Raw genomic sequence first — 22,934 nt, forward strand, 5'->3', positions numbered from 1 at the left:
AAAGACAAAGTGCAAGTTGAATTTCCCTGATAATTATTTTTAAGATTAGAATAAAGTGGAATCTATAATACAACTATTTTACCCAGAAAAGTACCCACAAAATTAGGTCTCCACATATTGTACATATTGAACTCTTTGCATTTTTACAGCCTCTCCTGTCCTCTCCTCTCAGCTCTGTGTAAACAGATTTTCAGTGAATATCTGTCACGTGACCGTTTGTCTCAGCAGAATCAATCATGGCTTCACAGTTTTGATGAGGAGTAGAATTTAATGTTTTTAACACTATCTGGTTATTCCAAACAGTTTAATTTTAGTTACATGAGACACGTAAAATATACTTTTTCTACAAGAACTGTTTGTAACACATGACCCATTCATGGACCACTGGAAAATTAAAACTCAGGTGATAATGCCTGTTTTTTTCTATGATAAACTGTATCTTTTGGGCGACTTTTTAAAGAAAGCATACTTTTCAAACTTGTCCTCAAACGGCATGTTCAGATGGTTAATTTCAATGATTCCATGTGATCCATGCTGACCTTTTCATGGCCATCATCTTCTCCCGTCTTCCTCCGTCGCAAACCCTGAATGCTTTACAACAGTTAGTGCCGTAAAGCAACGCCGCCCTGTGCCATAAAGTCACCCGGCACACTTTAACTTTTATGGTAGAATTAAGGACACAACTGACTTAAATTTACATTTTATTTCTCATTACGACAGTATAATTACAGCTGAGTTGAATGTTTGTGTGTGTGTGTGTGTGTGTGTGCGTGCGCATGTGTGTGTGTGTGTGTGCCATTTGGTGCTGCTGCTAACTGATATGTCAGAAAATCAATTAATTACTTTTAAGCGGCAGTTAACTGCATCCGCACAATACACCCCATGAATTATAGACGAGGCGTGTGCATATATTGTGTGTGTGTGTGTGTGTGTGTGTGTGTGATAGAATTGGCTGCTCTGTTAACTAGAGACAATTGCTAACTCCTCCGTCACTGATCAATTGATGAGAGTGCTTCGATACAAATCTACTGAAGTGCCTGAAGTGACTCTGCTTTCTATGGTTTTTATTCTGTGTGTGTGTGTGTGTGTGTGTTATTTAAAACAATAGTAATCCAGCCGCCAAGACGAAGGACACATAATTCATAAGACATACCATTTGGCTGCAACGCTTTCAGTGAAAAGTGATAATGAATAGATTTAAGAAAAATGAAGAAACATAATGTTACAGTGGTGTAAAAACTTACATATCAAATAGAAGCTAAAAAATGATAAGTAAAAAGTAGCTTTGTGTATGGAAACATCTATTAGAACAACAATGTGGGAGAACTGAGAACCAAGATACACACCGTAAAGCTTAGATGTAAATTTACACTGAAATCTGGACAGTATTCTACTGTAATGATGCCATACAGTGTCATACTGTATACTGATTTGCAATCTGGGAGAAAATGTGTGATAACAGCACTTTTAAGAGTGTATTTGCCGGAATTTACTGTACATTTACACTGAAAAGTTTTACAGTGTACTGCAAATTTTAATTTACTTTCAAAACTGTGATCAGTATTGTGTACAATTTACATAAATGTACATGAATACAGTGTTATACTGCATATTTCTTTATTAGTAATACACTGTATTTCTAAAATACACTAAGAAACAAAAAAAATCCAGCTCTTTGCAGGTGAAGCTGCTGCTTGTTAATATTATAAACATATATTATTTTAATTATCATAATATAAATAGATATATAGTTCCTGTAGCCTTAAACCAAGGTTATTTGCACAGTTAATATTTTTATGAAACACTTTTTAAACTTATTTTTGTTTCATTCCCACAATTATGTTTCTCAAACTTATTAGGAATTTTGAAGGGAAGACATTCAAAAAGTTATTCCAGTCAGTTACATTTTTAGTTTGTCTTTCCAAATGATATTTTCTACGAATGAAATATTCATAGGATTGGTGTTTTATAATGGATGATGTTTCTCGCCTTAAATACAGAGTGAGAGTGTGACGTGTTAAAGTGCTGATGAGGAAACGGAGAGATAAAACCAGCTTCCTCTGTCCCTCCATCGATCCCTCGCTCAGGGTGGTGCCGCGTGTGTGCGTGGTATTGATCCTCGCCATGCCACTGTCATTGGCCTCAGGGTGGCCCCCGCTCAGGGGACGACAGGGACAGACAGCCGCTGGCAGAGACGGAGAGAGAGAGAGAGAGAGAGAGAGAGAGAGAGAGAGAGAGAGAGAGAGAGAGAGAGGTGGGGAGGATGGAGGGGTGTTGTTCCTTTTCCTCTCCGTGATTATACTTCCTAAAACTGTATCTCTTTGGAAACTTTATGGACATGAAACATCAACCTGGTCTCACAGGAATCCGTGACTATTCCACAGATTTGCTTAACTCAAAATCCGTGGAATAGCCACGGAATAACTCAAATTTCCGTGAAACTGACACGGATTTCGCTACAATGCAAGTTAATGACCCGTGGCTATTCCAACATACAAAGTGATTATGTACATTCACTGAGTGAATATTTAGAAAATAAAACATCTATTTCTCGCTAGAAATGTCATCAAAATCCATTTTTATGCAGAAACTAAGTCGAAATATTGATTTTTTTCACTAAAAATGAGAGAACTGTCATGTTTTTTGTTCTGACCGCCGGGACCTTGAAAGTCACGTGACTTGGAATAAACCAATAGGAAAAAATATCCATGGAATGGCCACGGGATATGACTGTCATTAACTTGCATTGTAACGAAATCCGTGTCAGTTTCACGGAAATTTGAGTTATTCCGTGGCTATTCCACGGATTTTGAGTTAAGCGAATCCGTGGCTATTTCACGGATTCCTGTGAGACCAGGTTATGAAACATATACCGTATTTCCTGAAATAGTAGCCGGGGCTTCTATTAATAATAGGGGCAGGCTATTATTTGAAGGAGGCTTTTATTAAAAAAAGAAAATCAGACCAGCTCTGACCGGCACTTTTTGTGTTAGTGTTTTACACAGCGCATTGTAGCCAGTTACCCGGATGTCGGCCATATTGGCAGTACTCGGATGTAAACAAACAATGAACAGCACGCTGAATGTTCATTTTAAGCAGGATTTAAAACTAAACTACTAAAAAACCCAGAAGAACGTGTATAAACGGCTCGACTTTAGAGAGAATGACTAGGACTGCGGGAGAAACAACCATATTTACCTACAGTACTAACTCGTGTGGTGAAACTTCAAAATACAGGTGTTGTGTGGAAATCTGTTACCGTCAAATGGTGTTTCCTGAATGGTGTTCTCCGTAGCATCACCTCCGCGGTTGGAGTTAGGATTTAGGTTTCAGGTTAGGCCTTGTAGAGAGAACTGTTTGGGGTTCAGGTAAACTTGGGCTCATGTTAACAACTTAAAGGAGGACTGGCTGGGATCAGGGGTCAGGTTGGTGCAGGTTAAGGTAAGGGGGACACATATCGACGGGGGAACAGACTTTGACATAACACCGGTAAGACACCCGGCTTATAAAAGAGGCCGGCTTTTATTTACTAAAAATTTTTTTTAATCCCGGTTACTAAATGAGGCCGGTCATTAATAGGGGCCCGGCTTTAAACTGAGGAAATATGGTAGATTGTTATCACAGACGTCACATTCTGGGCGGTAACCCGGATATGTGGGTTACCGCCCAGAACGGTAACCCGCTAACAGACATATCATATTTATGTCGTGTTTATATTGCATTTAGAAATGGTGAGAGGCGAGGAGGTGTCTGTATATATATGTAGATATATATATATATACAGACACACTATATATATATATATATATATATATATGTGTATATATATATATATGTATAGTTATTTATTCATTATTCACAAATTGGCTGTCATTTTTATTAGAGATTTATGACTAGAACAACTTGACACCCAGTGCGGAGCTGCATCTCAAATTAATCTTCAGGTTTCCAGCTCTCAGGTTTATACCACTTCTATGTGGCATCTACTGTTGACCTACTATCTCCCCCTAAAAATCCACTGCCCACAATCCCCCAAATCTCTATAAAGGCTCCTCTTCTTATAAGGCTTTACATCTGTATGTAAAACGATTTATCCACAGGACGAGCTCAGTCACTACATCTGTATGTCAGTCGGCCTCGACTTTTGTCAGCCTGACACATGAGCACCGCCACGATGGCTTACCATCAGTCTACACACACACACACACACCTCAGACCACCACTGTGGCTCAACATAACCCAGTGACACGCACACACTGTTGGTCTGAGGTTGCCATCGAGGGTTACAGAGGGCTGTTGCTTTCTCTGAAACACACACACACACACACAGGGAGAGTTTTGTGGTGATGTCACCAGCCAAAGGGCCTCTGGGAGAGTCACTGTGGGAAGCTCACTGTCCACCAGCGTGTGTGTGTGTGTGTGTGTGTGTGTGTGTGTGTGCAGAAAGCAATGATTCTGTGTGATGGAGATACAATCAAACTTTAGTTTCACATTTAGAATGGTGAGTTTAGAGCCTGACTGATTTGTGAGACTGATACTGAATGTTGGTTAGAAGGCTGCTTTCTTTAACAAATAACTTTTTTAACCTCTATAACTCCTTCAGGACTTTTCCTCTTTAGGGGGCTGTAGCAGGCTCAGTCTTAAAGGGATAGTTTGTAAAGTGGGGTTATATGAGGTACTTACACACAGTCGATGCATCACCTGCAGAACATGATGGTCTGTGTGTTCCCAGTTTAGAGAGTCAGACTCGCACTCCAGGCAGGAAACATATCAACGTATTGCTGCAGACGCAGACTGACACAAAATATATTTTTGCTATCTACAGTTGTTTCATTTGGCGATACTTTGTCTCAACCGTAGAACTTTTACGCATTCTGACCCAAACATTTGAACGGGAGCGTGTCTATGTTTCCCGGGTCCTATGTTCCCCGGGTCCTACCTTCTCCAGGTCCTGTGGTCCCCTCTTTGAATAAGACTGCGGAACATAGGACCCGTTTTCCCCGCTTTTCCCAGAAAGGGTCCTATGTTCCCCGGTATGTTTCTTTTTCCACTATTACTGCCAAATTCCATGGGAAGTAGGCCCACCCTAACCCTAACCCTAACCATATTTAAAAAGCCAAAAAATGAACTGCAAAGTAACCAGAAAGTAGCTGCTGTGCAAATTTAAGTTTTGGGCTGCTTGAGCTATGGTGGGTCATGTGACGATAGGCCTGCTGGCCATGCTGAGAGTCTACTGTTAAGATTGATAGACTGCGGGGAACATAGGACCCTTTTTCTGAAATTTTTTTTTTGAGAAAAAACTCGCAAATTTATGAGATTAAAGTGGCAAATCAACGAGATAAAAGTTGCAGATTTACGAGATTTAAAGTGGCAAATTTGCGGGGGAAAAGCGGCAAATATATGAGAAAAAGTAGCAGATTTATGAGAAAAAAAGTCTGAAAAATAGTGTTTTGTGTTTGTCAAGGAACCTGAACACACAACAGTTGCCGCCCGGAAAACAGGGGATAGCATACGGACAAGTTATTGAAGAGGTGCATCAGTATGGAACATACCCGTATAAATTGCGGTGAGTCCGGACAATCGGCTCCCCAAATAACTTTTTTTTCAGCCATTATGGAGCCAGTGAGGATCAGTTAGTGATGAGGTGCATCCGTATTATTATTATTATTTTTTTTTTTTTTTCATACTTGGCCCTAATACGCTGTCGTACTAAGCAGCCAATATGGGACAAAGCAAAATGTGACCACTGTTATTGTTCCACTTCAAGACTGTTCTTAACAGAAAATGGACATTTGAATCAATCACTTTTTATAAAAATGGATCCAAAACGATAATGAATGGACCCACGGACACACTCGTATCACTCAAATGTATGTGACCTCAATTTCCAACCCCAACTTCCAAACAGAGGGAGGGAGGGAGGGTGAGGAGGAGGAGGAAAGAAGGAAAAATGGTAGAAAATCATTTGAGTAGCTAAATGAAATTAGCAGCTTTAAAGAGCCTGAGGGCAAAGTGGAGTCGTGTCCCCCGTGGCTACGCTTTACACACGGAGGGAATTTATTCAGCTTGACTGGCTGCTCTTCTCCTCTCTTCCTCACTCCTACTCCCTCACTTTTTTCTAGTTTTCACTAATATGTAGGGTGAGGCTGGGGGGGTGGATGAGGGGTATAAAAGCAGTTGGTGAAGGTGAGGACAGGCTCTTATTTGCACAGTTTTTCTTTGAAGTGACTTCAAATTTTGGACACAAAAAGTGATAGTCATTTGTTCCTTCTTTTCTATTTTCCTGTTCTCCATCTTATTCTTTTTTCCCTTCTGATAGCCTCTTTTGTCTTCCCTCTGGGTGTTGGACATTTGGCCCCAGCTGTTGCTGCTTGTGCACACAGGATTGCAGCATGAACCCTGGGGCATTCTCCAGCTCTGGCCCCCTGTCCTGGGCCATGTACTTGATGAGGAAGGGCCGGACAGGCAGCGGACTCTTTGGTAAAACTAACTCTTCTTGTCATAGTCACCATCATCACGTCTGCTTTATTAAAGACACTTTTCTCTTTCTATTGTGTTGAGCTAAATATTAATCAATGTTTTGTCCTCTGTGACTGTGTTGTTCCGTCACTGTACACAGCAAAATCGGGAGTGTTGATTCAACTCACAGGGAGTTAAATTGAACATTTTTTTCTGAGTTTATATACACTACTGGTCAAAAGTTTTAGAACACACCAACTTTTCCAGAATTTAATTGAAAATGATGCAGTTTAATGTCTCAGTGTACTCTGAAATGAATGCACATTTGCAACATTTAAAATTCTTTATTGAGCATGAGTGTTTTGAAAGTAAAAAAAAGATTCAAAATCACATTTTATGTTGGACTAAAGGACTAAAAAAGACACAAAACCTCTTGTTCCCTGAAAAAAGGACTACTTGTATAATTCTGAAATGTACATTATTTTTCAGTTTTGGTTCAGCTTACCTTTTTTTATTTACCTCTGGCAGTCCACCACTTACCTTCGTACCCTTTCAAGCTGTTCATTTGACTTGAACTGCTTGAATTTCAATAGAAAACTGGAAAAATTGGGGTGTTCTAAAACTTTTGACCGGTAGTGTAGTTCTCACGGATTCTGAGTTAAAATTACTCTTTAAAAAGTGTTAATATTTTAACTCTTTAATAGTGTTAAATATTTGACACCCTTGGTGTTGTTTTATGACGCCACATAAGTGCACTTTTAACTTGAAATTTTGTCATTCCCTTTCACTGAGTGTTCATTTTTAACATTCATTGTGTGACGTTTGGCACATTAAAGTGTACTTTTAACCCTAAAATCATGTCATTTCATTTCACTAATGTGATAATTAACATTCATTGTTTTGTTTTACGATACATTAAAACTGCATTCTGTCTTTAGCCGAACATACATGTCACAAAATCTGAAAAAAAACTCCAACTGAAGTGAATCTAACTAAGGTGACAGAGCTTTTTGATCACTACAAGTGTTAAAACAACTCCAAAATCAACACTCACCAACTCAAAATTATTAACATTGAAAAAACAACATTACAGATTTTGCTGTGTGTGTTGTTCCGTCACTGTACACAGCAAAATCGGGAGTGTGAATTCAACTCACAGGGAGTTAAATTTAACACTTTTTCTGAGTTTATATAGTTCTCACGGATTCTGAGTTAAAATTACACTTTGAAAAGTGTTAATATTTTAACTCTTTAATAGTGTTAAATATTTGACACCCTTGGTGTTGTTTTATGCCACCACATAAGTGCACTTTTAACTCAAAATTGTTATTCCTTTTTCACTTTGAGTGTCAATTTTTAACATCCATCGTGTTATTTTATGACACATTAAAGTGCATTTTAACCCTAAAATCATGTTATTCTCTTTCCCTAATATGATAATTAACATTCATTGTTTTTTTTTATGATACATTAAAAGTGCATTCTGTCTTTAGCTTAACATACAAGTCACAAAATCTGAATTTTTTTGTAGTCAACTGCAAGGCTATAGACACTGGCAGAGCTTTTTGTTCAGTACAAGTGTTAAAATAACTCCAAAATCAACACCCACCAACTCAAAATTATTGACACTGAAAAAACAACACTACAGATTTTGCTGTGTAATGTCAATGATGCTTCATTTCTTGTGATATTTTGCATGAGCTTGAGCTTCTGGGTAGTTTCGTTACAGTTTTGAGTGAATTGTGTTGGACTTTCTACTCATCTTTCATCCTCATAACTAACTGTATTTCTCAAATTAACTTCCTTGGATTACTAAAACTTTTGAATGGGTTCTAGAAGTTCCTTTGGGAGTTTTAGGCTGTCTTCAGAGGTTTTTGAGCTCATTGTGTTGCTCTGGGATTTCTGGGTTCTTTAGTTTCTGTTCATCCTCAACAACCCAGTACCTGCATGAATTAAATGGTATGTGGTGTACAATAATACAAACAATACATTGCAATCTCTGGAACTTGCATAAGATCAATCACATAATTTTAACCTAATTAAACCTTTAATAACTAAATGTCTTATATGCTGTGCTCATCAATTTAAGTTCTCTTTGTAGTTTTAAATTTGACCATTGCAGCTTTCTACCAAATTCCAATTGCATCATCTTCTCATTAACTAAACGTCACTGTGCTGACACTAAAACTGTAGCATTTGCGAACCATGAACAAAATACACTGACACAGCTGATCAGATCTATTGCACTGTATTAGATCGTTCAGGTGAATCAAACTTGAAAGATGTAAATTTATAGTGAAATTTGAACAGTATTCTACTGCATTACTGTCATACAGTGTAATCTGTGAAAAAAACATGATTACAGGACAGCACTTCAAGAGAATAATGCCATTAAATACATCATTTTACTGTAAACTTACACTGAAAAGTTTTACAATGTAAATATTCAGTTATTTACTGACAAAATTGTGAACAGTATTATGTTGCTAATAATTTTAGTAATACACCGTATGTCTAAAATACAGTAAGAAACTGTAAAAAATAATAATAATAAAAAAATACAGTACTTTGCAGATGAAGCTGCTGCCAGTTAATTACTGTAAATTTACAGTGAAAAGTGAGACTTGAGTCAAATACAGTCATGAAAAAAGTGATTAGACCACCTTTGTTTTCTTCAGTTTCTTGTTCATTTTAAATCCTGCACAACTAAAGGCACATTTGTTTGGATAAATATAATAATAACAACAAAAATAGCTCATAAGAGTTTAATTTAAGAGCTGATGTCTAAACATATCAATTTCATTATCATTTTTTCCAATTTGAGTCAACTTGGACTGTAAACTAAGCTTTTCTACAGGAGCGTGTTCCATAGAAATTCCTTCATAAGAAGTATGTGCTTTTAATAATAACTTTATTTATATAGCACCTTTCAAAAACGAGCTACAAGGTGCTGTACAACAGGAATAAAACATATCAAATACAATTAACTGACAACAAAAAAATAAAACCACAAAAAAATTTAAATTTAAAATCACCATTCTCAACAAGGTAATCATACAATGATAATAAAAGTATGTGCTTTTGAAGGTTGATAGTGATATTTGCTGGCCTTTAAATTCCATAAAAGCCATTCTGCTTGATTTTCTTTGCCTTTTTAATCATCTAATAATTACAATTACTTTATTCCCAGTGTGAAAGCCTCTGCCAATGCATTAAACTCTTAATGGACCACAGATTGTAAATGACATCAGAGAGATAAATAATTACAAAATAAAATAAAATTTGCATAATCTTCCTAAATCTACATGTTATTCTGTGGAAATGTTACTCCTTCAATTTGAGGAATCATTGGAATCAACAGATTGTTTTATTCTGCAGCTGATAATATAAAGCAATGCCGGTATCAATACTGCGATAGGCAATTGTGACTGGGTATTGATTATGGATCAGAGGACACTGAGCGGATCACGTTACCAGTCTGTCAGTGGGAAACGCTGGCGGGGCGAAATCCAACTCCTCTCCCTCTGTCATGATTTTTCTTTTTCTCTCTCTGCTGCTTTAACACTACATTTATGTCATTATCCCCCCTCGCCCATTTATTGTTGAATGGGCTTTATATCAGCCATATAATATCCAATCCATTTCTATTTTATGAGAGAAATAAAAAGTAAATATTTTCACTTTTATATTAAAATTTCAGACATTTTGTGGCAAAACACAGAATCTCATTTTTTCATCACAGAGACCCAACAGGATATATGTGTATGATGATTCATGACTATGTGAATTGCTGTTAGCACGTGAACTCTTTGTTTCTATAGAATCTGTCTGTATATTTGGCATAAGGCCTCGCAGATATATAGTTTCAAAGCATCCTTCAGTGTTTGAATTATTTATCAGTGTGGTTCTATGAGGAATAAATGTCCAGTGTCAGATTTAATGACACGGACTTTGATGAAATTGCAGGTTGACAGAAAAGCTTCAGCTGCAGGTTGAATATGTTAAGGAATGTAAGGAAACTGTGTTCATCGTCACATTCGGCTTAAATCTAACAATCAGCTCGTGTTCAGATAACACGGACAAATAAGCCCTCGATGACCAAGTGAAAAATAGATATTTCCGAGGGCAAATCACGTCCGTTCCATCTCAGGCCGAGCCCAGAGTGGAGGTGTTTACATTTTTTATCATCTCCCCTTTGGCTACAGAGGGACGGGTGCAGAGGCAGACTGGCGTTTCCCTAAAACTCATCCGACAGCGTGCTGCTTTAACTCTTATCAAACTGACTGAGTCCCAGGCCTCGGTGAAACCGGCAGGTGCACCGGAGGACGTAAAGAACTGGAAAAAAACAGGGTACACACAACAAAATAATGTAAAAACACATATTACATCTTAACCCATAAGAACCAATGGTGACAAACACTTTAAATCTTCTAGAATCTCCCATATTCAGCTTTATGCTTCACCTTAACTCATTAAATCCCTAAGTGACTTATACTCAACACCCTGGTCTGTTGGTCATGTGAATGTGACAAGAAGTGACTTCTCCAAAATGTGGCTGTGACTGGAAACAGAAATGTGAAAAAGTAGCTAATATCAAAAAGCTTATTTTTTGTTACGAGGCTAAGTTTAAACCCATTTAAAAATATTGGTAACGCTTTATAATAAGGTCCTTAATAACCATTAATTAACAAGTAATAAGGCATTGTTCTCGCTTTAGATCCGGTAGTTGCAAAAAGCATAGTTAACTTATATTTAACTTATAATAGATGAGCAATAAAGTATATTTTAATATCAATAAGCAAACAAAATAAGATTAATAAAGGCATGGCAAAGACATAATGGGTGGGTCATGGGTGTTTGTAATGCCATTATTAACACTTATATAAGCTTATAACACAATGTTAATAAGCATCTTGTAAGGACTTACAAGGGCCTTATTACTTGTTAATTAATGGTTATTACAAGGACCTTAAGCTAAAGTGTTACCAAAGTGACTTCTCCAAAATATGTGTGTGACCGGTAACAGAAATGTGAAAAAGTAGCTAATTTCCAAAAGCTTATTTTTTGTTACGAGGCTAAGTTTAAACCCATTTAACAATTCTAATCTATTAATAGGGTGTCCTTTATTGCATTTTACTTGTTCTGACCATATTTCCTAAACAAATCAAAGTCCCAATTTCGATATATGTTATGGAGATTTGATTTATTATTATTGTATTATTATTTTTTGTTACTTAAAAACAAATCTGAAAACTATTTGTTGTTAAACAGCATTATTAATGTCACAATTTTGATAAATGTTGTGGAGATGCAAAGAAAAGGGCAAATTTGTGTTTCTGAAAGCACAAAATGTGTCTAGTTTTGTATAATTTTAAAATAAGAAATATAAGATAAATACCATAAACGCCCAATGTAACGTATATGTCACATCACAGATCTTTGGCATTTCAGCAAAGAGGGAATCAAAATTATGACAATTTCTTTTTTTTTTTTTTTTTTTTACAATATGTCAAAATACCATAAATCTTTTTTTTAAATGTATCTTTTAAATGGAATTTCATGTATACAACATTTTTCCCACAAGTGGCATGAGTATTGGGGAAAAAGGTCTCCATATGTAATACATATTTAACTATTTGTATTTTTACAACCTCTCCTGTCCTCTCCTCTCTGATCTGTGTAAACACATTTTCAGTGATTATCTAGATATTACAAAGCATTTCAAAATTAGACCGTCTTAAATGTAGAATAAAGTGATTTTGGCAGAAATATCAACATTTTAAGCTTCTTTTTGGTCACTTTTTCTTTCAGAAATGTTGGACTGTCTGACTGAAATTTCAAACTCCAGTGATTATGCCCCTTTCTAAGATAAATATTGATTTTTTTTTTTGTGGGGTTCATAGGGTTTAAGTACTGAAATACTTTACTTAAATACATTGAATGTATGTGATTCTTTTCTACATTACATTACTTTACCTTGTGGCATTTAAAAAACTTTTTGTACGTTCACAAATTCTGAAAGATGAAAATGAATAAATGGCAGCTGACCAAAGCTCTATATCTATAAATACAGTATCTATATGGATTATAATGTGGATTTAAAAGTAATATCAATTCTGTGATTCATCTACCGCTTTTTAATCCTTATTTAACCACAGAAGCTTAATTCAGACAAAACATCTCTTTATCTAGATGAGCAACATAAGACACAGAACCCCAAATATGGCACAAAACAATCCACAATACAATCAAATAAAAATATCAACTGCTAAAAGTAGACCTCAAAATAATGTATGAACTTCCTATAAATATTAAAATAAATAACACACACACACACACACACACACACACACACAAAGGTCATACTGTAAACGGTGTTGATGTGGCTGCTGTGTATCATGACTGAGATCACTAGCTGCCCCCTATCGTCCATATCCGGTACTGACAGCAGCTTTATTGTATGAGCGCAGTTTAGTTTAGAGTCAGCAGGTTGGAAAATCATTTATGTGTGCTTTGAGATAAACAGAAGAAAAGAGCCACATTTGGAAACTTTTGTGACATTTTATTTCATTTTTAATACACATCCCTCCTTAATATTTATGATTATTTTATGCACATATATAACACATGTATTGTGTTATATTATTATGTTTTAGAGATCATTTATTTTATTCATTTGCGTGATTAATTCTGCTTGTCTGTGATTGTTTTCTCTATTAGTTTGCCTTTTGTCTGCTTTTATGGATTGCATGACTTTTGTATAATCCTTTTTATACAGGTGAGATTTTTTTTTTTTTTTTTTTAAATCTCACCTGCTTCTTTTTTCTGTCGTGTCGCTGGTCTTTGTTTTAGTGCGCCAAAAAAATAAATAGAAAATAAATAAAGAGATGCAGTCAGTTTGAGGAGGTGCACCGCCTTCTCTCGTTTCCGCTAAACCCCGCCTCCTCCCAGACGGACATAACGCTGATTGGTCAGTCCCCTCGCATCGAGCCTCCTCATTGGTTGAGAGCTCCTGCGTGCTCAGATGAGATGCAAATGCTGAGGTCTGTCGGTAAAAGGCCGGCGCTGTGAGCCAGCATGCCCATTCATCTGGAGGACAGGCAGAGAGACATAGCTTAACAACAGAGAGAGAGAAAGAGAGAGAGAGAGACGTCACATGAGTTTACTTCACGGTGGAGGAGACAAAAGCAGCTTTAAAGACTTTCCAAAGTCCATCACGCCTCTCAGAGAGACTTTTATTGTGGAAATCTGCTCTGGACGCCGTTTTTTCCCGGATTTTTCGCGCAGAAGGCTGAACTCCGCAGCGCGCGTGGACGGAATAAAGCAGAACAGACGCAAAGAAAAAGAAAATAAGAACCTGACCACAGCGGAGCTTTATAGTGAAGACTGTGGACGCACTGTGGCGCGCAAATGGTGTTTCTGTGGGACGCAAAATACGGTACACGTCATTTCTCTATATATGTATTCCTCTGATACTTTTTAATATTGTGTCTTTGTACATACATTATACAAAAAATATTCATAAATTCCTCCCTCCACTGAGCTGGAAATTTCATTTCCGCTCAGTGAAAACCTGCGAGTCATCTGCGCATGAGTTTAATAAAAAAACATGTTTATATCAGAATATTCTTATTTTTTTTCACTAATATAACACACACTGATAGACTTAGTTATGCTGTTAAATAAAACTTTATTAATATGAAGTGCAGTGTGATGCTTTATAAAAAAATATTACAAATATTTCTTACAATATAACAAGTGTAATATGTTATTATAAAAGCATCTTTGAAAGCAGACTTTGGACAAATTATGATTTTTTTTCTCCCACATGATGTGATTATGATGCCTGAGACGGCTGAGGTTTCATTTGAAGTCATTTTTTTACATATATATTTTATTTTAAAACACAAAACAAAACTGCTTTCGAAATAAATCACATTTTAATATAATTTATATATACATACAACTTACTAAATTATTATTTTATCTTTTTTTCCCTTTTCTTCCCCTTTCCCCTAAATTCAACTTTGAGCTGGAGTGATGAAAATATTGTAAGACAGCCTTTTAACAAAAAAGAGACAAGACAAGTTAATATCATTTTAAAATAAAAGATTATTTATTGTCAGTAAAGTGTTGCGTCTAATGTTTCTATGTGATAAAGTGAAAGGATCCGCTTTCTCAGTTCAGCTGAGCTCACGGCAGTGCAGAGCCGACCTGGCCGTAAACAGTCTGAACATGATTATGATACTTTATTATTTAAAAAGTCAAAATTTTTACATCCCACAGTGGCTCCTCTGGGCTTACCTGACAGTTTAATGCCTCAGACCCACAATATGTGACTTAATTCACCTCTGAACTCAAGTGATCTCTATTTCCTGAAAAGTGAAATCTCCATTTGTCTTCTGACTCTGTCCCCGTGTCTCTGTGTGGACTCTGTGGCTTCAGCTCTCACTTCAGCTGCAACTCCAAACAGCCGCCATGTGGATTCTATTGTGGGCTGACTGACCACAGACACACACACACACACACACAGATTGAGAGACAGCTGCTTCCAACTCCAACTCCAAAAACGAGTTGGGACGCTGTCTAAAACACAAATAAAACTCAGGTTCTCTTGATGGTGTAACATGTATGGAGTTAGTAGTAATCCTCAGTTTGTTGTGTCACTTTAATGACTGGTATTCACACAGTGTGACTATGATTTTCATCTCATTCTTAATTTCACCAGCTCAGTGAAAAAAAAGTGTTATACCACACATTATACATCATTATGTTAATTTTGTCCATTAATCACTAAATCCTTTCTCCAGAAAGTGTCAAAATATTGTACAATATCCTTCAGTGACGTCTTCAAATCATTTTAAATCATAAGACATTAAATGTATTGTTATAATAAAATCACTACTAATAAAACCTGCACTGTAGTGCTACACTTTAGTGTAAATTTATAGTAAGTACCTGGTAGCAGCTTCACCTCAACTGTACTGTATTTAGAAATACAGTGTATTACTAGAAATACATTTGTAGTATATTACTGTATTCTTGTAAAAAACAAAACAAACAATACTATTTAGATTAGTCTGGAAATTATTTACAATAATATACAACATACAATATAATTGTAAAACTTTACAGTGTAAATGCACACATTAATAATGGTATTCTCTTAAAGTGCTGGAATCACATGTTTTTTTTAAAATCCCAGAATGCATTACAGTCTACAGTATGGCACAGTAAAATATAGTGTGAAACATTGTGTCTGTGGAAGCAGAATAGAAGCTGAACTCTATGAATTTCAGTTCTGTAAAGTTTAATATAACCTCAATAATTTATCCCATAATGCATTGCAGTATATGGCACCATATGACAAATACGGTTCAGATTTCTCTGTAAATTTACAGGTTTACAGTGTGAAACATTGTGTCTGTGGTAGCAGAATAGAAGCTGGACTGTGAATTTCAGCTCTGTAAAGTTTAATATAACCTCAATAATTTATCCCAGAATGCATTGCAGTCTACAGTATGGCACCATATGACATCAATACAGTAAAATACTGTCCAGATTTCACTGTAAATTTACAGGTTTACAGTGTGTTTTTGCAATTTCAGCTCTGTACATTTGAATATAACCTCAATAATTGAACTTTCATGTGTCCTCTTAGACCCAGCCCCTGGCCGGCGGTACACCCCCCCCTCCACCACCCTGGCCTCGGGGGGGAAGATGGCCGAGGCCCTGCCTCTGGGCGCCCAGGAGGCCGGAGGCGGGGCCGCTCTGGTTGGCAAACTGCGCATGGCTGACCGCGGGATGGTGGAGGTAGGATCGCATGCTCCGACTACATAAGTGTTTGTTCTGAACGTCAGCGAATGTGAACGCTCCTCACGGCTTGACTTTGTGTTAACAGGTGATCTCAGATCATCCAGGTGAGCTGGTGAAGACCGACAGCCCCAACTTCCTGTGCTCCGTCCTGCCCACACACTGGAGATGCAACAAGACCCTGCCCATTGCTTTTAAGGTGTGTGTGACTTCATATTTCTGCACCACAACACCACTGACAATCAATATATACAGTATATTTAATCGTTACAGTAGATGACGTAATAAAATCAGCTTTACCGAGGAAATACCAGTAGTTTTTGTTACATTTATGACCTAAGCCTAGCCATTTTGATTAAAAAATATTGTTCCAAATATTTTTCCCTAAAATCACTCCATCAGCTGTGTGATGAGGCATTTTTTCAGATTTTTTTTTATATCATTATAATTTATTTTATCTCAAGCATTCATTCATAAATGATAATTTGCTCATTTGCAGGGTTTGATGCTATTTTTCTAGAAGAAAAAGTAATTATCAGTCATAAGCATCTTGAGTGTTTTCACAGTGTGATTTCTGTGTGTGTGTGTGTGTGTGTGTGTGTGTGTGTGGACAGCTTTCCTGCACTTTGAGACAAAATGCATTTGTGGAAAAGCAGCTTTTAGCCGCAGAACACACAACTGATTGATTTATTGAGTTTTATGCATTAGCGTTCGCACATGTGTGTTTGTGTTTGTGTGTGTGTGTGTGTGTGTGTGTGAGAGAGAGAGAGCGTATGGTGCATTATGCATCATTATGGAGTGTCATGAGCGGATGTCACTGCCTTTTACTGATAATGGATGACTGTTATGATGTGCGCATACTCATATACATAAAACCAAACACAAATACACATCTCCATGAACACTGAAATATGTACACATGCACATGACAACACACACATTACACTGCACTGTAGGTGCAAACAACGATCCAATCTGTGTGTATAAACACAGGCCGCTGTTTTAAACACACACACACACACACACACACACGGGCCGTAGAGCTCTGAAATTGTTGTTTCCTTTGTCTTGTTTATTCTGCTGGGCTGGTTTCATGCTCCACGATCAGTCTGTCTCTCACCTGCTTGTGTGTGTGTGTGTGTGTGTGTGTGTGTGTGTGTGTGTGTGTGTGTTCTTGAATGTAAACTATTTGCTCTCGTTGGTGGATTATTGGAACATCAGCATACTAATATTTTAACCCCTTTATATAGAATTGTGGGCAGTGGATTTTTAGGGGGAGATAGCAGGTCAATAGCAGATGTCACATAGAAGTGGTGACATCACCAGAGATGGAAACCTGAAGATTAATTTGAGATGCAGCTCTGCACTGTGTGTCAAGTTGTTCTGGTCATAAATCTTGAATAAAAACAACTTAGTGAATCAGTTGATTTAACCTTTTAAGAGGTATACGGAATTAGAACATTTATGTACGGCTCTCTGAAGTTCATCTCCATGCTCAACTATGTCCCATCAGTTGCAGCAATTTTTAGGTTGATACCATTTATTCAACACATGCTGCTGCATTCAGACTTTAATTGAATATTGAGAATGAATAAAATGGTCAAAAACCCTCCAGAATATTACATCAATACACCAAAACCCATGGAACAACACAGAAAAATACATGTTGGGATTTGGTTTCAACTGCTGAGAACCCCCCTTATTGTAAATATACCTATGACAGCTGTACATCTTCTGAATGCTCTAGGTTTGTAGTTTGTGGTTGTAAAGTTTCATGAGGCTGTGGCTCAGCTGGTAGAGCGGACGCCCGCTGATATTTGCTTTAATTTTCAGATAAATGTTCACTTCGGCTGCACAAGAGTCGTGTTAAGTTGCTGATGAAAACCTAACATTTATAAATGTTGGTGCTTCATAATAAAAGCTTTTGCATAACATTGTAACAAGGGACTTTTATTGTGAAAATCATACCTTTTGCCAACTTAATGTCTCATGCAAGTTAGACTCGATCATCTCCTGGAAAAACAATGGTAAACCCTGGTCACCATGGACTGGGAGAGGTCATTTGCACACTGATGCTTTGGTGTGATTAGTATTGATATGAAAATTTGTCTCCTGGCTTTATATTTGTAGAGGTGTGGAGGAGGAGAATATGCTCTCTAGTGCTGTCACATTTCAATTTCACACATAGTTCACAATTTGAATTTTTTTACATGACATTTTAGATCTTGGTGGTCTAAAAATGGACCTGCATTTATTTACTCTGGATGTAGCAGGTAGAAGCAGTGGCCAGTGTGTGTGTGTGATCGTGCTATCTCTAATATACATAAAAACTTTAAAGACCAAATTGGAAATGGAGAAAACAAAAACCACATTACGTCTCAGATTTGCTTGTGGCTTATGAACCAGGAACCCTCAGATCTGGTAGTCAGGCTACCAGAGGATCTGAGAAACTCTGGAAATATTGATAAGCGTTAACTAAAAACCTATCTTTTTAATCTGGCTTTCATGTAGTGTCTTATTATGTCATGTCTATACTTGTTCTGTTTATTTTTTTAATCTGTTTTTCCTACAATTTATTGTTGAATTTAAATTTGTATATTTATTCTCTTGATTTTTGTATATGTGTGTGTGTGTGTGTGTGTGTGTGCGTGCGTGCATGTGTGCGTGTGTGTATTATTTTTTATATTATTTAAATTTGTATTTCTATTCTATTGATTTCTGTATACATGTGTTTGTGTATATGTGTGTGTGTGCGCGCGCGTGTGCATGTGTGTGTGTGTGTGTATTATCTTAAATTTGTGTTTTATTCTCTTGATTTTTGTATACATTTGTGTATGTGTGCGTGTATGTGTGCGTGTGTGTATTATTTTTTATATTATTTAAATTTGTATTTTTCTTTCGATAGACTTTTGTATACATGTGTTTGTGTATATATGTGTGTGTGTGTGTGTGCGTGCATGTGTGTGTGTATTATCTTCTATATAATTTAAATTTGTGTTATTCTATTGATTTTTGTATACGTGTGTGTGTGTGTATAGTGGGAGTGGGAGTGTGTGTAATATCTTTTATATGTATCTTTTTTGAATTATCATTTTTATTTATTTAATGCTATTATTATATTAGGTGCTTTATATTTGAAAAGCTGAACCAACCTGGGTAGAAAGACTCTGTTAATGAGACCTTTCTCTTTTTCCTCCTATCCTTTCATGTACTAGGTGGTTGCACTGGGTGACACCCCTGATGGCACCCTGGTAACGGTGATGGCAGGAAACGATGAAAATTACTCCGCTGAGCTTCGCAACGCCACAGCTGCCATCAAGAACCAAGTGGCCCGATTCAACGACCTGCGCTTCGTCGGCCGCAGTGGAAGAGGTACACACACACACAAAAACAGCAACATAGTTTATTTTAATCGTTACGTATATACAAACATGAGCTGTAGAGCAGTCAAACCAAGCATCGGTGTGAGCAGTGATGGCTTTTAAAAGTTTAATAAGTGTGTTGTTGCACAAGCGCACAACACAGCATGCACATTAGGGGAAGTACTGTGAATAAAAACAGTACTCACAACTTCCTTGTAACACCCCATTCAACGTCTGCCTCGCTCTGCCTCCCCCTCTCTCTTTAACGGACACACTAGACCACAGTTACACTAAATCAGTCACAGGCAAATGTCCCAACTTATCTATTTAAAACACCGGGCCTGTGTACACAAGCTCTGCTAACGCGCGCACACACACACACGTATAGAAATGACAAGAACCCCCCGGCTGAATGGAAATATGGGAATAACTGTCAATATTTGACAGATTCTACAGTGCTGCTGTTGAGAAATGAGCATATTAATAATTCATGCGGAGTAGTGCACATTTGAATGGAGAAAGTTGAGGAGTAGAAATTTGTTTTCATGCAAATTTAACTGCACAGAGGACAATGAGGTTCATTTACCCAGCAGTGGTGCATCTGAGGAGAGTTACAACTTACAAAGCATGCTGTTGTGAAGCTGATTAATAGCTGGATCGGAGTGCACTCCACCCTGAAAAATATATATGCAGTAAATAGAAAAATATAGATCCACATCCTTGAACTGGCTTGATGTCTGTGTCTAATGTTTGCCAGTTGTGTCTCCTGCTCCTGATATCATACGATGGGTGTTGTTAAAATCCTATTTGGTGGAAGATCCTATGTTGTTTCAGAAGCTTTGACACCATGATTTGTGTGGAATATCAGCAAGTTAAATGTATTGATAGCAAGAAACATTAAGCCACTTGTTGAACTGAGCTTCTCCTGCTGCTTGTTTAGTGCTTTGACCAATGGTTTCTCTGCGTGAGTCAGTGCCAAAGTTCCCTGTTTTGCAGAAGCACTTAGTTTCAACACACAGCAACACCGTTGGTTGGTGTGTTTACTGATGTGAACCAGTCACAGTGCATGTTTAGGAAATTTCTCTTCATTATGTGCTTTGGCAAAAGTACCGTGACAAAGCTCTGCCGCCATTATACCTTAGGACAGCAGTGGTGAGTGCATTCAGAACAATAATGGCTAAAGAACTGGCCGTCTAATGTTTTTGCTGTAGAGATTCTACATACTTTTGTTTGTTTCTGATGTTTCAGCCCACTTACTTTCTTATTACCCTCGCACAAATAACGTACGTCACATATTTTCTGTCTTGCCGCCGGTGCTGGTGCATTCAGATTGCTGGCGAAACGCCACAGAATTGTAAATATCGCTTCTTGAAACGTCTGGAAGGGGCTCACAGTTTACAGTATTCTCCAGTACTTTTGTAGCCTAATTTTCTAACTAAATGTATATTTTTTCCATGGAGAATAAGGCCGACAACGGCAATGCATATAAACTGATCTGTTACTCAAACCTTCCAGGATAATATTTCCTCTGCAGCAACATGCCACCATTCATTCATTATCCTATACCGATAATCCCAACTCAGGTCACAGGGAGGCGGGAGCCAATCCCAGCTGACATTGACCTAGACAGGTCGCCATGGCAGACACTAAAGGCCCTTTCATGGTGCGGTCCCACCTTAGGGCGTTCATAGTGATCCCGCAAAGGTGTGATATTCATCCCCTTTCATAGTCCAGTCTGGCATTGCGGAACGAGGTGGAGGAGACGATAGTGACGTGCTACAGAGCAGCAGCAGTGCTGCACAGTAGCACAGTGCTAATAATAACTGTGCTGCACAGTTAGCTCTGTAGCAGCACAGTATGTATGTGCTGCAGCAGGATGTGTTCAATTAGCAACCTCCGTTTGTTTATAGCACCGGACACTTTTTGCACAGTTAGCGATGCCGCTTTGTTTACAATAAGCAGCAGACACTGTGCACATTAAGTAATCCCACCAATTTTCCGCCTCTGTGATTACCACTAGAGCCATATAATTGAAAATCCCGCTTCGGATTTTCATAGTGCAGGCGAGACGTTAAATGTTGCGGTATGAAACGGCAAAGGGCAAAAAGACAGGACCTAACCGTGAAACATGTAGCTCCAACATGCCACCAATACAGCGACGCAGCATGTTGCAGCGCTGTTTGTGCCTGGTAAATTTGAGTAAATTTGCATGTGCAAGCAGACATGGTCATGCACTGTGTTTACAGGCCTGTTGCCACCATAGACACACAATACAGCAGTTGTCATTAACCTGGACATGTTTATTTTGTCAGATGACTTTGTAATCATAAAATGATGATTGAGTAATTAGCATCTCAATGCAGCCAGGACCCTTTTCACAGTGATTTATGAGCACTACTTACATGCAGACCACATGCACTGTAAACCCCCAGATGTACATTTATAGTGAAATCTGAACAGTACTCGACTGTATTGATGTTATACAGTGTAAGGCTGGGCAATATATTGATATAAAAGATATATCGATATATTTTTGAATGTGATATGGAATCAGACCATATCGCATATATCGACATAGTTCAAATTTGCACTGTGATCCTTGCTCCAGGCAAGCTGCAGCTTTATTTAAGATATTTTTTTATTTAAATGTGCACTTCATGGAGTTTGATTTTTTTTTAGAAAAAAGGTACTCCTGTTGTTATATATTATTTATGTTCACTTAAATAAACGATTTCAATAAAACTACTTGTGACATGTCATATTTGGCTTTGACTTTGACTGAACATTTGCTCTCACTTTGCGTTAAAAATATCGGGATATATATCGTATACCGTTATTCAGCCTAAATATATCAGGAGATGACTTTTGGTCCATATCGCCCAGCCCTAATACAGTGTCATTTTGTATATTGCAATGCAATCTGGGGTAAAATATGTGTAATAGATTAACACTGAAAAGTTCTACAGTGTATTGAAAATATTCAGACATTTATTGACAAAACTGAACAGTATTGTGTTAACAAGTTTACAAGTTTAGAGTCAAATTCTCCAAATGTTTACACTATAGGTCTAAAATACAGAAAGAAACGGTGAAAAAAAGCAGTACTTTGCCAGTGCAGAGTCAAGAGTTCACGTTGACCGGTGACACATGTCACAATGAGCACGAGGGAAACTAAACATGTGATTGTATGTTAAAAAATTGTGATGCAACTTAACAGGTGCTGCAGCATCCGTCAGCTACACACAACACGACTGTTACCACATGTTCACTCTCAGACCTGACGCAATGAAATGTGATTAA

General features: G+C 37.5%; 1 protein-coding gene across 4 annotated transcripts in view; it reads left to right on the forward strand.

Annotated features, from left to right (window-relative positions):
* Nucleotides 1–6,201: 6,201 nt before the first annotated feature.
* Nucleotides 6,202–22,934, forward strand: part of runx1 (RUNX family transcription factor 1) — a 31,536-nt gene continuing 14,803 nt past the window's right edge. For 2 of the 4 annotated variants that reach the window (XM_059328158.1, XM_059328160.1), the window contains exons 1-4: nucleotides 13,573–13,897; nucleotides 16,121–16,272; nucleotides 16,361–16,471; nucleotides 19,488–19,644. In XM_059328158.1, the coding sequence (XP_059184141.1) occupies nucleotides 13,870–13,897; nucleotides 16,121–16,272; nucleotides 16,361–16,471; nucleotides 19,488–19,644 (448 nt within the window). In that variant the 5' untranslated portion in view covers nucleotides 13,573–13,869. Of the gene's footprint in view, nucleotides 6,481–13,572; nucleotides 13,904–16,120; nucleotides 16,273–16,360; nucleotides 16,472–19,487; nucleotides 19,645–22,934 lie in introns of those variants that run through there. The other 2 variants (XM_059328157.1, XM_059328159.1) reach the window with 2 other exon arrangements.

Source organism: Centropristis striata, chromosome 24 (assembly GCF_030273125.1).
Source record: "Centropristis striata isolate RG_2023a ecotype Rhode Island chromosome 24, C.striata_1.0, whole genome shotgun sequence".
Taxonomy (NCBI): domain Eukaryota; kingdom Metazoa; phylum Chordata; class Actinopteri; order Perciformes; family Serranidae; genus Centropristis; species Centropristis striata.